The 18,051-nt window shown below is 44.2% G+C and overlaps 1 protein-coding gene across 2 annotated transcripts in view; it reads left to right on the plus strand.

Moving 5' to 3' along the window:
- LOC147703742 (zymogen granule membrane protein 16-like) overlaps positions 1-18,051 on the plus strand; it is a 203,889-nt gene that overhangs the window by 146,070 nt on the left and 39,768 nt on the right. The window contains exons 1-2 of one of the 2 annotated variants that reach the window (XM_086932075.1): positions 7,595-7,655; positions 14,806-14,861. The exons of the other annotated variant lie outside the window; for it this stretch is intronic. Coding sequence (XP_086788201.1) covers positions 14,807-14,861 — 55 coding nt within the window. The 5' untranslated portion in view covers positions 7,595-7,655; position 14,806. Of the gene's footprint in view, positions 1-7,594; positions 7,656-14,805; positions 14,862-18,051 lie in introns of those variants that run through there. 2 annotated transcript variants of the gene reach the window in all.

An 18,051-nucleotide genomic window follows, 5' to 3' on the forward strand; every position in this document is an offset into this window, starting at 1 on the left:
GACATGAGACCATTCAAGTACCAGGTAGGAATATCTATATCTTTACCTAGATTAGCCATCACCCCTCTACTTTAGATCCCACCTCCTGTTCCAAATTCAGTTCATACAGGCATTCATTTTGGGGTGACCCTGAGGACTTTTTTTCTCATTTTTATCTCTCTGCTCCCCACCACCAACCCCACTACCCATCCCATCCCCGCCCTGGGGAACCCTCCCTAGTTAGTAGGCATAATTATGCCTTGCGGGCTGTCTACTGCGGGGATATTAAGTAAATAAAAAATGTATTCAGTGACTTTGCCGTGCTTTGAGACATCTGAGTTCCTTTTCTCCAATCTACTGACGCAACATTCTGCAGTCATCTGCTTATTATTTAGTAACTTACTTTTTCTTTTTTATTGACTCCAATAGTGCATCAACATCCTTAACAGCGCGATTATTAAACATTTGGTTGTCCCACATTATACACAGCATCGCAGGGAATTTTCATTGCACCTTGGCCCCCCGCTTCCACAGATGCTCCGTTCTGGTACCTAATTCCCATTGCCTCTGTTCTGTAACTCTGCATATATATTCAATCTTATTGTAACAGAGAAACCCTTAACAGGATATGGTCCATAATTTAGAGCCCGGCTAAGAATTGCCTCCTTAACAGTATACAAGAGGAAATTCACCAAGATCTTCCTAGGTTTAGTCCTCTGAGGATTACTCTGAAAAAGATCCTTATGCACTCTTTGAATCTCTTGTTCGATATCAATATCTTTGTTATCCCTTAGGGCTGTCTTATTCAGTATGCTGATTATGAATGACTCCATATCCGTACCTTCATCTGCCTCTGGAATATTTGGGAATCTTAAATTATTCCTTTGGGAATAATTTTGCAACCTCTCAGAGTTACCTCTTAACATTTGGTTCTGTTTAGTCAACTTAGAAATCTCAGTGGCATTTTTTGCAACATCTTGTTTCATTGAACTTACTTCATCATCCATAGCTTTGGTGTGTGAGGCGACCTCATCCAATTTGTGTGCTGACTCGGAGCATGTAGCTTGTATGCCGATCTAATTGGCCTCGGAGACTGCGAAGAGACTCTTGATTTTAGTCTTCAACCCCAGTAAGATATCCGTCAGTGAGTCTTTAGCATTTCCTGGGGGCCTCTCCCTGCTTTCATCTTTTTTGTTGCTCCTTATATGGAGATCTTCTGCCTCCTCCGGTGGTTCTGTTACTGCCCAAACTTCAAACATATTGCTAAAAGGGACAGTACAGTGTTCATTAGGACTCTTCCAGGACTCATTTTTCCCACATTCCTCGGTGTTAGAGAGGGAGCTCTGGTCAAACTGTTCTCAATAGCATTCATACCGATATTAGGTGCCTCCATTTAGACCCTCTTGGCTAAGATCACTTCTTCAGGACTATCCCCTCTCTGCAAGCTAGGCAAAACGCAGAAAAAGGATTTAAGTGAAGGTGTAATTTTAATCGGTTGAGATATTCGCTTTTTACTTCTCTCCACTGTATTTTTAAATGGGTATTTACCGGTTTTTCTATTCTGCAGAGCACTGGTTGCCCTACCCCCCAACATCGCTACTATGATGACCTAGCTTTCCTTTGCTTACTTCTTTCACATCCTGTGCAACACTCAGAGGGTCACAGAGGGGAAGACATGTACCTGTCCCACCTTACCACCCCATATTCCTTGTCCGCAATGTATATCTTGAGGGCCTATCCCCGGCCTTACCATCTACTGAGGCACCTTTCTCCATAGGCAGGAACTGCAGACTTCTTACTCACTTTTTTCTGTTATTATTGATCCATTCTCCTCACCTCAGGTCCTCTAACGAAGAAGACCGGTTGCAGCTCTCTGCTTCCAAAGGCTGTAGAGCAATTCGTCTTGCAGCCCGAATTGTGCTGCTTCTGCCGCTGCCTCTGCTGCCAGTCCTTGTGCCAGCTGACCTGCAGCACCGCAGATCTCTGGCTGCCTCCTTCCAGTGCGACCCCTATCTGGACTTGAGGGTCAATTAATCCTGAAACCTGGAGACCCCCGCTGCCACCGCATCTTACCGGTGAGTATAAAATGACAAGAGCAGAAAATTAACCACTTGCAGTGCGATTCCCCCCGGGCCTCCCACGGCTGCTTCAGCATGCAGCCGCCATGTGCCCCCCTGCTCTAAGGGTAAAAATGACTATTCCCACTCTAATGAGTGCAACAGTAGGGAAAGTGTTGGATAGTGGCAAGATAACATTTACTATTTCCACGCCAATCAGTGTAACAGTAGGGGAAATGTTAGCTTGCAGAGGGGTAATAATTAATATTCTCACTTCAATCAGTTCAAAGTAAAAACAAACAAAATATTAACAACAAAAACTTTTGAAAAACTAAATAAATAAAAACATACATATATATATATATTGAAAATTAAAATGCAAATATATTTAATGTTACAAATTTTCAGAAAAATATTTTATAACGTTAAATGCACATGACAAATAACTACAAATATTATATTAAATAAAATAAAAAATAATTTCCAAACAAATAAATATGTTTTATTAAAAATAATTTAGAATAAAAAACATTATTACATAGATTTTCTTTTTTATTCCCTACCCTATAACATCACACAATTCACAACCCACATCTAAATTGTAATAAAAAAATGTACTTACCTAATTAACATAATTAATTACCAATTAAAGAAATATTGTTAATTAAAAACAAATTAAAACTCATTCAAAATTAATGAACTTCCCGCACTTTACCCCACAAACCACTAGTAAAATTAAACTGTAACAGAATTAATTACACAATTCCACGTTATTTACAATTAAAAAAATATATATATAAACTAATTATAAAGTAAGTAAAACTAATTTACTACCCTCCCTTTACCCCTAAAAAAGTAAAACATACACAAGAAAAATATAAACTACCCTAGTTAAATATCAAATAATTCATTTACATTAATGATCAACCAATTAATAACTAATTAAATGTTCATTACTTCCCACAACTTTACCCCTATAAGCCCCATTACACACACCTAAAATGAATTATGTGAATGTCATATTTAATTAAAAACTGATTATTAGTTAATTAGAAATAGATTACTTCCCACCCTTCACCCCATAAACCCCACAACCCACACCTACATAAAATCACAAAATTACCAGAATTACTTATCACTTAATTAGTTCTTATAAATTAACACGTAACTATTAATTAATTAAACATAAATTACTTCCCACACTTTACCCCTATAAAGCCCACTATCCGCTCCTAAAATTAATTGTACAATTTCCATAATTAATTTTCAATCAATTAATTAGTATTAATTAAGAACTAATTATTAAATAATCAAACATAATTTACTTCGTAGCCTTTACTCCTATAAACCCCACACCAAAAAATAGTTACACAAAATCCATAATTATTTTTCAATTTATTATTTAATATAAATTAACAACTAATGTATTATTATTAGATAACAGTCAATTAATAATTATTTACAAATGAAATATTTCCCGCAATTAACATTATAAAATCTAAATTAAATACATTAAAAAGTATTATTTTATTATAATTAAATTACTTTCCACCCTATTCCCATATAAATCCACAACCTGCTACGGAATAAAAAAAAGCAAAATTTCATTAAAATAAAATTGATAACTACTAAAAATTTAACACATACAAAAAAAGCATACATCACATACATTTAAAATGTAAACTAAAATACATAACAATAATAAAGAAATCGATATTTTAAACAACCATATTTTTGTAAACAATACTAATGAATTCTATATTTTTAAAAATGATATTTCTTACCTTAAATTCGATATTCTTGACCACGATATTCTTTCTGTCGCTGTTTCTGAATCACGATATTTCCAATTCGATATTTGTGTCAGTCGTCATTTCCAACTCTATATTCTGTCTCAACACCATATTATATCACTGCATTGAGAAGCATTTGTTAAAAGTGAGTTTTCAAACATGAACTTTTAAACATTCTAGTACCCATCCTTCATCCGACGACAATACCTTTAGTGAACTAACAGGCAAGTTAGTTGTTTTGTACATCCTATATGCGGGCTATATTTCTATTTTACATGGAGCTACATTATTGTACACTAAGACAAAAGAAAGATGTGTGTACAGCATGCATCCTCACATAATTCAATTTTTTTCTCATATGCATTTATGAAAAGTTAGGAGGCATGATAAAATAAAATAATTGCCTAGGATCACACAGTTTGGGCAAGTGGCTAAATCGGGATTGATAGCAGGTTTTTTGGCTGAACACTGTGTAATCCAGCCACTATATTGTTATCCCCTTCTATCTCTTGTTTGACATCAAATTTGAATGCTTTGTCTTTCATTCTTTGTGCATGGGGTTAGACTGTCAGTAGCAGGCAGAATCACATGAAAGCTCAGCTCGCTTTTGGACTCAAGGGCTCAAAAGGACCTCAAGCTGAACCAGAGCCTGACATCTGGCTTTATCCTTCAGTGGCCCACCCACCTCTATACTTTACTCTTGGTATTCTGTGCCTGAAATAAGCTTAGATGCTGCTGCCAGTGTGATCAATGTTTTTTTTATTGTGAGGGTACCCTAGCTGGCACTGCTGCTGGCCATCTTGTGCCGGTGCTGAGTGAGAGGAACTTACACTGCTGGCAAGTGCTGCACATTGTGTTTGTGTGTGTTTACACACAGGGGTGGATTGCTGCTACGGATGCAGTCGATGTTCTGTGCCTGCAAGGGAAGCTTGCATTGTTTCTGGTCGGATCGGCATGTGTTCTGTAGGCTTGGGGGAACGGTGTACTCCTGCCCGGTGATGCACCTGTTTTGTGTGTGGAAATCTTGCAATGTATGTGAGTGAAGCTTGCCCTAATTAACCCCAGTGCTGTTCCTTACACTTGTACCAAATCTGAAATACTTATTCATTGTATCCAAGGGAGACCTTAAATGGTACTGCCCAGTGCCACATTTGTTCCAAGTCTTTGAATGATGCTTGCGCCACCACAATTGTCTCATGTCCTTGAAGGAAGCTTGCACTTACTGACCTTGCAGCAGAACATTTTTTTTTTGCATAGCTTTGAAGGAAGCTTGGTCTGCCTGGCACTACAGTACCACACTTGCTCCATGTCTTTGAAGGAAATGTCCACTGGTCCTGCAGTACCACACTTGTTTCAGGTCTTTGAAGGAAATGTCCACTGGTCCTGCAGTACCACACTTGCTCCATGTCTTTGAAGGAAATGTCCACTGGTCCTGCAGTACCACACTTGCTCCATGTCTTTGAAGGAAATGTCCACTGGTCCTGCAGTACCACACTTGTTTCAGGTCTTTGAAGGAAATGTCCACTGGTCCTGCAGTACCACACTTGCTCCATGTCTTTGAAGGAAATGTCCACTGGTCCTGCAGTACCACACTTGCTCCATGTCTTTGAAGGAAATGTCCACTGGTCCTGCAGTACCACACTTGCTCCATGTCTTTGAAGGAAATGTCCACTGGTCCTGCAGTACCACACTTGTTTCAGGTCTTTCAGGTAAGACTGATGCTCTTGACTTATGCTATATGTCTTAAGCGTGTGAGCCAAGGCCCTGCTGTGCGGCTGCCCTCTGTGCTCCATCTAATTCTGTGTTCTTTAGGTCTGACCAAAGGTCTGCATTAATTGTATTAGCAGCCTCATGTTTTTTCAAAAGTAATACCTAATCTTGCTTAGAGAAAATGGTCTTTGGGTAAGCCCAATTCAGCTATTCATCAGAGTGTCATTCACATGCTGGTTCAGCCCTTCACAACAGCAGACATTCAGTTGGACAGTGCGTCGGCCCACTTCAGCCATTAGCTTTCTCGACAATGTTTGGCTCTGCCGAGTAAACACCTGCCGGTCTTTAAAATGTAAGGTAGACTGAGTAACATATTTTGCCTGCTCACTCTGTGTTTCTCTGCATCCAGAAGAGTCTGACCTCAGGAGGTATTTCCTTTAGTTCATTCCCCAGCAGCCCACCTGTTACTGCAGACTTGTGCTCATTGAGTAATAAGAGTACTAGCAGCTTCTCTGCTATTGCTGTTGGACCACAACGTTCTTATGCAGTGTCAGGCATCACTTCTGCAAGCTTCAAAACCATGCCACCATCTTAACACCATCGCTGCGTGCAAGATTCCCCTCCTGTGCTGGGCCCTAATGTAAATGGGTGTGGTCATGACAAGCTCAGCTCGTCATGAGCACACGAGAGGTATACCTCATGACGAGCTGAGCTCGTCATAAGCATCAAAGGGGTTAAAACAACATTCTACATACTCTATCATGTTTTACTGTTCCAAGAATGACAGACCAGTGAACCATTATTTTTATTTTTCAATTAGTGAAGCACGTGCCCTTCACATGTAGTTTGCATATTTCTTCTTTTGTCTTTCTTTGTTTGATTGTTTCTGCCATTCTTTCTTTCTTCATATGCTTGCACTACAAAGAAAATCCCCACTTTGTTTCTTAGGCGAGCAGTGGGACTTCTTTTGATGCTAAAACTCTTCCACGCAAAGGTCCACAAAGATCAGCTGCACATAGTCTGTAGTGCTGGTCCAAGCGTGGCTGATGGTAGATTAGATAACATCATTTGACATCCAGGCTTTACTGTAGCTTTCCTCAACTGCTTTGAATTGCACTAGTGGGCCAGATGCTCAATATGTACCTCCTGTGCCTCATCTGTCCCCACTCTGCTCCTCCCTAGTGAGTGGTGTACTTGTGCGTGAGCAGTGTGCTGGGTGAGTGCAGCCTAGCCAACATATTTTTGAGTGCACTTTGAGGGGTGTGCCTGTGTGCATGCAGGATTGAGGGTGATTTTTGTGAATGGTCTACAGGTGAAAAGTAGTCCCTCTGTGAGGAGTGTGCCTATGTAAGGGCAGCAGTGTGAGTATGGGCTCTCCGTATGTTTTTTTTTAATGTGCATGCACTTTACAAAGGCCAAACCTATTGGCTTTGTTAATGTTTTTTAGGGTTATGGCTTTGACTTGCAGAAATGCGGAGCGGGGAGTGGAAATACAATAGTGTCTGCATGAGAATGGTAGTGAATTTTGATATGGCAGATGATGTTGAAGAAGGCTGAGGAGTGTCAGGAGGAGCTGACAGAGAGTGAGCCCAGTTACTTTGCTTGCACTAAGGCCAATGGCAACCCAGCTCTGCCACTGGTTCCGCAGAACAAAGTTATACCCAAACCTCTCCCGCTGGCAGCAAGCCTGGGGTGGGCCAGATGGCGATGCTTTCATCAGTTCTTATCCAGCCTCCCTCCCTCTCTTCTAACATCTGTGCAATTAATGTGTCATAATTTACCTCTTTATTTAAACCCAGCACAGGCGGCCTTGTCTGGTGTCCTGTGTCTGTCCGTGCCATAAACTGCCCAGGTCCTGCTGGGGAGGCCCAGCTCTGCCCCAGGGACAGAGCAGTATCCGCTTTCAATGAAAGCCCACATTGTCCACTCAGGGAGTGGCGTTGAGCATCACAAACGTGCCTGGGTGCTCGTATGGCACCTGCTGATAAGCATCTGTTAACCAGGCAGACTTCAAAGCAGGCAGTCTGGATAAAAGGAGAGATGGAGGAACAGAGAGAGACAGAAGCAAACCCACCCGGGCATCTCTACCAGAAGCGTGAGGATCCCCCTGCACCAGGTAAGATGGACGCCTCGTTTATCCACCTCAGTATGGCAGTATTATTTTTATTAGCAGTTTCAGCTGTCATTAACCGAGCTTTCTGAGAGATCATTAACCCACTGAGCTTGATGAGGTAACTAAACTCATTAGCAACACTCTCTTAATCCCATTAATTATCTGGGTTTATGTCAATCAAATGTCATCAATAAACTGCAATAGGCTAGCAATCTGAGTTATCATTAACTCACCAATCCATCTTAGCCTGCTTTGACAGGGTCATTCTAGTGCGTCTGGCCAGGATGGTCTTCTGGAAGTTTTACCTTCGCAAACTGTGTGCCCATTCAGTTGGTGGCATATTCCTTGGGGTATGGGTATCAGCAGAGCATACGAGTGATGGCTGGTTTAATTATCTCAGGGTCGTTGCACAGATTGAAAACGCTTTCTTAATAATAAGTGATAAATTGTGCTTAATATAGCATCTCTTTCCGACGTTTTGAACCACTAGGCTCTGTAAACAACAAGGGGGAATATTATCAAGGGGGTTTATCTCCGCTTTTTTGGCTTTAAAAGCCAAGAAAGCGGAGATAAAATGATCTCCCTATTACCTAGCTGTCGCTAACACCAGTTAGCGACAGCTAGTAGGAGATAGCGACCATCTTGGGCCCCACTTTGCATGTCAGTGATATTTATCACTAATGACATGCAAAGTGGGCGTGCCAAGATGTTAGCGACTGGAAACAGTCGCTAACATCGCTATCTCCTATTACCAACTTTTGGAGATATTCGGGCTAAGCGCGAATATCTCCGAAAGCTAACTCCTGCCCTGAGCAGTTCTTAGCCATGTTATCCAATGGGAGGTGGTTAACATGGCTAAGAGCATTAGCTCGGTAATGCATGAAAATCGCTGACTTTTCAGCGATATTCATGCATTGCGGCGATTTTTATCGCATTTGCGGTAAACCTTGGTAATACCAAGGTTTATTTGCAGTAAAAATCGCGCAGCTCAGCGGTAAATTTTTGTCTCTAACCAAGCAATAGCGATAATTATTACTATTGCTTGGTAATATGCCCCAAGGAGTCTATTAAACAAGTTACAGGTGTGGTGTCATTTTGACACCGACTCCTCTGATAAATGGGTAATATTAGGAGAGGCAGCGCTTACCATAGACTGTTATATGAAGTTCTAAAAGCACTTTTTTAGGACAGGTCGGCCTCCCAAATCGGACATTTCAATACAATTGCAAGAAAGGGCCCTGCTCAACAATAAAAGTGTGATCCTATCATCCTCTCACTCTTAAGCCTACCTGAAGAACCCCAAACACTTGCCCCAATAAACAACGCCTACCATCAATCAGCCATCTTCAGTCTTTCTTCCATGAGCAACAGATGCAAACCACTTGCACCTCCCCCTATCCTGAACCGTTTGACCCTGGCTTCTTCTTTCATCTCTAGTCAGGAAACATCTGACGTATCATGGCTTTCCAACCTAGCTGACAGACCACGGGACAGGATGTGGCATTACGGCCAGCGGGCCAGAGCTGCCGACTGTAGAACTGGTGAACCAGGTACGATTCTTGTCCTCCGCACAACATCTTGGGATTCTGGCAAATCACTATGGGCCTAATTTATGAGGCCCTTCTGCCACTATTGTGCCACCGCAGTCGCACAATGTGCCACTGGCATATTTAAAAGCCATGTAAAGCCATGTTAAGTGGCTTTTCCAGACCTTATAAATATGTGCACCTTTCATGCAGAAAACTGCTTGAAAGGGGCGTTCCCAGAAACATACATGGCTTTTTGATATTGCCCCAGATTTACGAGAAATTGAAAGTCTGCGGCAGCGCCAAAACAGGCACAACAAGGAGAAATATCTTTAATTCTCCTCGTTTTTCCTCTTTCTATGTGTGCTGCATTGAAAACGGAAAAATCCTCTTGTGATTGTTTTTGTGCACAAATCTTTCCCTTCCTGCACAAAAATAATCATTCCTACAATGCAAGCACCCTTGCACCATGGTGCAAAGGTGCCTGTGTTGGAGCACATCAGCCCATTGTGCGCGGGCACAGGGGAAAAGTACAGAAATGCACCACATCTTAGAGATAAGGTGCATTCCGTCCCTTTGCTTTTGCAATAGGGCAGCGCAGCAGCAAGGCCTGCTGTGCTGCCCTATGGCAAAAAAACATAAATGAGGTACCTACCAGTACCTACAAAAAATGTGAATATGTTTTTTATGTAACGTAACTGGTACTCATGTAAAGCGATCCAATGTCTTCTAGCGAGTGGCTCTCTACAAAACTGAAAAAATAAAAAAAATACACCAGAGCGGTCCAACCCATCTGACTTACTATCCAACACCCTCTAAATAGCGACTCCTCGTCTCCTGCTTGCCTGCAACTTGTCCCATCCTGGAAAATTTACTTCCAGTCACGTTCCAACCCAAGTTGACCCAAATAACTTAAAAACAAACCTACAGGTGTAAATAATAACATACGGATAGAGGGAGAAGACTTCTTCTAACCTTCCTTCCCACGAGAGAGTAGGATCTTGCAAGAAAGTCCCAGGAAACTCCACCTAACTAACCCTACAACCCCTTCAAGCCCTGCCAGGCCCTAATACCCACATATCACCTATCCCCTAAACGTGGCCAGCATCAATCTCCTGAAGTGAGACACTTCCTCTGCTTCACTCCAAGCTGGTGCCTAGGGGATGTTTTTAAGGGTAATTGGGAACCCATGTTATAATGGCACCCTAGGCAGGTTCCTGTTATGTTATGTTATGTTAAAATGTGTTTATATAGCGCTCGGCTACTCTAAAAGAGTGTCCCGGCGCTTTCCACATAAAGCTACAGTGTATAACAACATAACAGGAAAAACAAGAGCCCCAGAAAAAAACAAAGAAGAAAATCCACCTAAACAGAAAGATTAAAAAGCCAAGTCTTCAAATTCCTTCTGAATTGAAGCAGATTGGGAGTGCTGCGAAGTTCCAGTGGAAGCGAGTTCCACAGCTGGGAGGCCTTGAGGCTGAAAGAGCGCCCCCCAATCCGGGCCTTCCTCACGCGTGGAACCACGGCTGTGAAAAGGGATTCCGAACGCAATGAGCGGGCAGGGCGATAAAAAGCCAATCTCTTCTGTAGATATCCTGCGCCTGAGCCAAACAGAGCTTTATGCACCAGCGTCAAGGATTTGAACATAATCCGCTTACGGATCGGGAGCCAATGCAGCGTCCGCAGAAGACCAGATGCCCGTGCCCGTCTATGCAGACCAAAGATTGCGCGCGCTGCAGAGTTCTGTGTCACCTGCAGACGCTGGACCAAGTAGTCTGGAAGACCCAGGAAAAGAGCATTGGCATAGTCTAGCCTGGATCCGATAAGCGCCTGCACCGTAATCCGTCTATGCTCCGCAGAAAGTAGTGGAAGAAACTTGCGGAGCATTTTCAGAACGCCGAAACAGGTGCCAGCCAGACCAAGAACATGTGATCTAAGAGAAAGCTTGTTGTCAAGCTTAACGCCGAGATTTTTGGCCACCAAGGAAGATTGTGCCGGAGGACACATGGCGGCCGGCCACCAATGCCGCCACTCGGGATCGGTGACACAGCCGAAGAATAACACCTCCGACTTACTGGAGTTGGCCTTTAGACTGTTCCGCTGGAACCAGCCAAAGACCATATCCAGACAGTCCCGAATTCTCTCCCCATCAAATGGCTGGTCTTTAGCACATGTGAAGAGGAGTTGCGTGTCGTCGGCATAGGACACGATCTGGGCTCCGTAAGCCCCCACCGCTGCCGCCAGGCGGGACATAAAGATGTTGAACAATGTCGGGCTCAACACAGATCCCTGTGGAACCCCAACTCCCAATGGCGGCATCTCGGCGGAGCTCTGGGAAACCCAGACCGTCTGGCGGCGGCCCTCCAGAAAAGATGAAAACCATCTGAACACCGTCCCCCTTAGGCCGATGTCATGAAGCCTAGCGAGAAGTGCCTCATGAGGGACGGTGTCGAAGGCCGCCGACAGGTCCAACATGACTAGCATGGCCTTGCCACCCACATCCAAGGTCTCCCTGATGATCTCAGAGACCTCCACCAACGCCGTTTCCGTACTGAAATTCGGACGGAACCCGGATTGGGACGGATGGAGCAAGTTGTTAGATTCTAAAAAGCTCGACAAGACACCATGAACATGTTTCTCGGTGATCTTAGCCAGGGCCGGAAGCAGTGAAATTGGCCTATAATTGGCCAAAACCTCGGCATCAAGAACAGGCTTTTTCAGGAAGGGGATCACCATCGCCTTTTTCCAGGTGCGAGGGACACTCCCCTCTCTCAAGGAGGCATTGAGGATAGGGTTGACCAGGGGATTCACCACTGCCGCCATCCCGGCCAAAAATTTGGCAGGGCAGGGGTCAAGCGGGGAACCAGATTTGAGACTGGCCAGCAGGGCCCGGGACATATCACTTGAGACAGGTGGAAAGTCAGCCAGTACTGCCGTAGGCAGGGACGGTGTTCCAAGTCCTGCCCCGGGGCCACAGCAGCCCTCCAAAACGCTCTCCGAGAAGGAGGCCTGAATAGCCTTAATCTTGTCGGTGAAAAAAGTGGCAAGAGCACATGCCCACGCATCCGAAGAGACAGGCGGGGGAGAATAGGAGGAAGGGGTCGTGAACTCCTTCACAATCGTGAAGATCTCCTTACAGGAGTTCGCCGCCGTCTCAATCCTCCTGGCAAGATATTCCCGCTTGGCACCAAGAATGTCGCGATGATAGGCCTTCACCGCCGATCTATAGGCGAGTTTGGCCTCCCCATCATATTGAAGGCGCCAGGCCCGCTCAGCAACCTTGCATTGGCTGCGAGCCAGACGCAGCGCCTCCGTAAACCACGGTGCCGACTGCCGTATCACCAAGGACCGGGGGGTCACCCTTGGTGCAAGATCATCTAACCTCTCAGTCAGCCATAACTGCAGGGCCTCAGTGTCTCTTTCCGGATCCCCCGAGAGGGGACAGGGATGTTCCGTGAGCGCCTGCTCCAACATATCTGGCGTCACTCTGTGCAGCGCTCTCGAAGCCGTTCTGGGCACCGTGGGGGCGCAGATGTCAGACCGCCCATTTTCCAACACGGAAAACCCAATCAATCTATGATCCGACCAGAGCACCGGCCGTGTTTCGATGTCAACAATTGGGACAGAAGAGAACACTTGATCGAGGCTATGCCCTCTCTCATGTGTGGGCCCTGACACAAACGGTGTCAAGCCAAGCGGAGATATGATATCCAGCAATTTAGCCCCATTCGGATCGTCCGTGACATCGAGATGAAAGTTGAAATCGCCTGCCAGCAAGCAGTGCTGTGCAGAAAGTGCCAGCTCCGAAATGGCTGTCTGTAGATCCTCCCAAAAGGAGCCCACCGGGCCAGGAGGCCTGTAGACTAGCAGACCCTTAAGTGCTTGAACTGGAGACAGTCTGAGCGTAAAGCCCAGGGATTCAGAGCCCTCGATGGAGTTAACAGGAAGAACAGAGCAGGAAATGTTCTTCCTCACCACCACAGCAACTCCGCCCCCTCTACCCTTCGCCCTGTCTTGGCGGAAGATATTATAGGATGGAGGGATCGCAGTAAAGATGTCCGGATTGGACGCCTCTCCCAACCAAGTTCCGGTCAGGAGCAGGCAAAGAGGATTGTCCCTGACAAGAAGATCGTAGATGTGCTGAGCATGTCCTCCAACCGATCTTGTGTTCAACAGCAGACAAAGGTGTTTCGCATGCACTTTGGATGTCCTAGAGGTGCAGCAACGTGACCCAGTGGGCGACCAGCCACACGCCGGGCAGCGACATTTACCCTTGTGTCGACCGGGAAAAACAGCGCGACAGAGGCAAGATGTAGTACGCAAGGCTCGAAGCGTAGCAGAGGTATAATGTATCATCCTCCCTGCGCCTAGTCAGAGTCTGCTGCCGCCTCGCCGCCTCCGAGACGCTGACGGGCGCAGACGGGCAGGACTCTGGCACGACTCAGGCTAAGCGAAGGCGTACACCTGCGCGTTCCGCTGCGCGGAAGGGGGCGACTTTAAGTAGGCTCTCCCGTCACCCTAGGCGCGCGAGTCCGCTCAAAGATGGCGGCCGGCGCAAAGAGTAAAGCCCCAATCCAAAATGGCACCCAAAATCTATCCCCAGAACCCGGACCCACCAAAGTGGTGGTGCTTGGAGGCACAGAGGTGCACTTTTTAAATGCAGTGAGGGGCCAGAGGGCGCGCGCTACAAGCTGGAAGCAGCAAGAGGCAGTGCAGTTAAAAACAAGGTAAGCGCTAAACAGATACAAACCCAGCTAAAGAAATGGGAAAAATTGTTAAAAACACAGCGCTAGTGCAGCGCGAGCTTCACCAAGTGGTAGGTGGTCAGGAAAACTGCCACGTAAGGAGCCGCCTTAAGTAGGCTCTCCCGTCACCCTAGGCGCGCGAGTCCGCTCAAAGATGGCGGCCGGCGCTAAGAGTAAAGCCCCAATCCAAAATGGCACCCAAAATCTATCCCCAGAACCCGGACCCACCAAAGTGGTGGTGCTTGGAGGCACAGAGGTGCACTTTTTAAATGCAGTGAGGGGCCAGAGGGCGCGCGCTACAAGCTGGAAGCAGCAAGAGGCAGTGCAGTTAAAAACAAGGTAAGCGCTAAACAGATACAAACCCAGCTAAAGAAATGGGAAAAATTGTTAAAAACACAGCGCTAGTGCAGCGCGAGCTTCACCAAGTGGTAGGTGGTCAGGAAAACTGCCACGTAAGGAGCCGCCTTAAGTAGGCTCTCCCGTCACCCTAGGCGCGCGAGTCCGCTCAAAGATGGCGGCCGGCGCTAAGAGTAAAGCCCCAATCCAAACTGGCACCCAAAATCTATCCCCAGAACCCGGACCCACCAAAGTGGTGGTGCTTGGAGGCACAGAGGTGCACTTTTTAAATGCAGTGAGGGGCCAGAGGGCGCGCGCTACAAGCTGGAAGCAGCAAGAGGCAGTGCAGTTAAAAACAAGGTAAGCGCTAAACAGATACAAACCCAGCTAAAGAAATGGGAAAAATTGTTAAAAACACAGCGCTAGTGCAGCGCGAGCTTCACCAAGTGGTAGGTGGTCAGGCCAAGTGGTAGGTGGTCAGGTTCCTGGCACACTGTGCTGTGGAACTGTCCCAGGCCTAACTTTGGGTCCTTCTTGTCTCCACAGAATGTACGCGCTTGTGGCCTTCGCCCTGCTCACATCTCCCGTGCTAACTTCTGAGAGTAAGTATACAAGTTTCCTCTTACACTGTTACACATTCGTTGGAGAGCAGGGGTTAAGTGAAACTCAAAACATTTTTTTTTCGGTATCTGAGGCCATAATAGTGTACATAAAATACGTTAAAATACATAATAAAAATCTAAAACTGGAGATATTAACATAAATTCAACAAATGTGCACATAAGTGCAATATTTTTGACAAAGTAACCGTTTACTTGACAGGCAGCCCAGGATCCCTGAGACTGTCACACACATCACAGAGCTAACATTGTGGGGCAAAGAGCAGTATAGGGTGCCAGATTAGTGGAGTTCCACTTTTTCATACAAAGCTTAACACTGGCATTTAGCCTGTTACACAATGGCCCCTGGTTTAGAAAAGGGCAGTGACACGAGTCAATAGCATTACTTGCCCAAGAGGCCAATTTATCTATCACCAGTAAGTACTTACAAAGCTATTCCAAGGCCCAGCAGTAAGCTAGCTACTGGTTATCTAGTTATTATCGTTTATAGTTTTTGAGCTAGTTAGTGGTAAGCAATTTTAGAGGTGGGGTCACTTTTTCGGACTCTGCTTTGGCTCTAGGGGTACATGTGCAGCTAGGTACTCTAACGAGGCTGCTCACCTTTTTTGCCATCCTCTTTCCTGATTTATTTTTACATCAGTCTCCATTTTATGGTCAGTGAAGTGCACAAACCTATCAGCAATTATAAAGCAATGGGTGTGGCGATGGCGGTCTTCTGACCACCCTAATAAAACCAGGCCGTTTGGGCTGCTGGAACTACAGCAACAGCCAGGGATAAGGGACCCCTGGTGGTGCTGCAGCGGTATTGGGGCTGCAATATGCTTTGCGGGCATCCGTGGTCCTGCCAAGCATATTAGTTTCATTTGCACCACAGTTTCATGGCAGTGGGCCCACCATGAAAACCATGGATGAGAGGAAACAAAGGGGAAATAGGGTGCATGCAGGGGGCACATGTTGTGCCCCCCTGTGTGCATGCACCCCAGTACCTGCACGACATGGACCGCAGTAGTCCGTGCCATGCAGGTACTGATTTTAATGTTCCCATAGGGGTGCCTATTTCATAGGCACCCCTGTGGGATTGCCAGACGGGATCGCCCTCCAGACAGGAGAAAACTTCTATTCTGGCAGGCAGTTCAACGACAGGTTTGGAAGTGAAGGGAGCTGGGCTGTTCCGCTCCTGCACCACCAAACTCGTAATGAGACCCTAAGTGTTTTGTAATAGTTGGGCAGCATTGTGTGCATTGCCGCAGCTTTCATAGAAGGTAAATCCCATAACAAAGCAGCAGTGAGGGTACAGCAATGGGAAAGCTGCAAGCTGGGTCCCTTCCTTGATCACACAGCATTAGCAGTGTTACGTTGCACCCTCCAAAAGTGTTATGAAAAGAAGTTAAAAGATTAAGGGGCTGATTTCGATGGCGGAAGGACCGTCACTGCTGGTCCGGCGGTGGCGGTCCTTCCCACTGTGGACTGTGAATTTCCCACCACCAGATTACGATGGCGGTGGGATCCAGACCATGACTGTGGTGGACGCAAAGAACTTGCATCAAACAAGGGCTCCCTGTTTACATAAATAGAACATATACCCCTAGGTCAGGGAAATAAACACTGGAAGGTAACAACCTAGGCGGAGATTTTAACCAATTGCCTACCCAATGGATACAGGACAAAAATAGGGAAAGGTACAGTTTCCAATAAAAGTTGTACTATTTAAATATATACTAAATAAATTTTATTTTTAAGCAAAACAATGTAAAAGATACATAAATTTCAATACAATAAAATTACAATTCATGAACAACAAATTAACAGTAAAAATCACATAATATTTTCTTTTACAAATTACGAAATAAGGTGTGTCTAGTTGTATGTCAACGCGTTTCGGCGTCCAGCGCCTTTATCAAGACAGGAGACACTTTTCTGAAAATAAAAACATATTTTAGTGCAATATATAAACAAAGTAAAAAGACCTTTCCTATTCAAAATTTAACCTTTATCATGTTATTACAGATAAAATATTACAATTAAAACAAGGGAAACTGTAAGGAAGCGGATTATTTTGTCCTGTTGATAAAGGCAATATTTACACCTCGAAGATGAAGGCAAAAGATAACGTTAGCCTCTACTTAAGCTCACGAATTTATGTTTTCATAGTTTGTTTAATGGAAATTATTCAAGATTTCTGATATATCGGATTATGAAACCATTGTGTCATATCAATTCAGGTACACTTCTTCAAAAAACCTTTAGTGCTTTCTGCCTTTAAATTCTAGAAGTCAAATGTACAATAATAATGGGTATAATATACCAGAGATGTAACAGTGTATCAAGAAGATAAAGACACACATTTCAATAGATCTTCCAATAGATCTCCCAATTGACTTTAGCTGTTATCTGCCCTTTAGTCTTTAGTATGTTGTTCATACCAACCTTAAAAACATACTGCATTGAATACATATAGGTTAGTAAATATGTGACATAAAGTTTGTCGATAATCTTATTTCAGTTACAAAACTGACAGGTACTTGGATAATAAAGCCTTAAGTACACATTGCATTATTTACATATTGTTTAGTGAGTTTATGACATAAAAATAATAGATTAGATCACTGACTAGTACCTAGATAAACAGCACAATTACTTTGATTAAAGAAAACAAATATTCAGATCTAGTCATTTAGAGATACGTGATGACAGAGTAATTTAGGAGATTTAATCAAACTCTCTAAATAAACAGCACAATAGTCTTCAGAATAAGAAAAGGTAAGCCAGATATTTGTATCCAGTGGGGTAGAGGTTCATAATAACAGCGTTATTTAAGAGATGGAAAAGGCGCTCTAACCATGTTCGGCCCCATATCTATTTATATGTATAGAAGGAAACTTTTTTTTAGCTTTTTTTAGAGGCTGTTATTTTATATCTAATGAAAACACCTTTTATTTGTTTAAACATTCAGGTAATTTTTAATTTTGTTATTTTTTGGTTCCGCTTACCTGCAACTATAAGCTTCTCAAAGCAAATTAAAATGGATTGCTGACGCTTGATTCTGATTAGATTCTTTAAAATGATATTAGGATTCATGCAGTGTTGTCGGCGAATTTCTGCATAATTATTTTGGCTTGGTAACTTGATAAACCTTGAAGAGATAAGGAAATGTTCTTATATTTAAATGTTA

Source organism: Lissotriton vulgaris, chromosome 7 (assembly GCF_964263255.1).
Source record: "Lissotriton vulgaris chromosome 7, aLisVul1.2, whole genome shotgun sequence".
NCBI lineage: Eukaryota > Metazoa > Chordata > Amphibia > Caudata > Salamandridae > Lissotriton > Lissotriton vulgaris.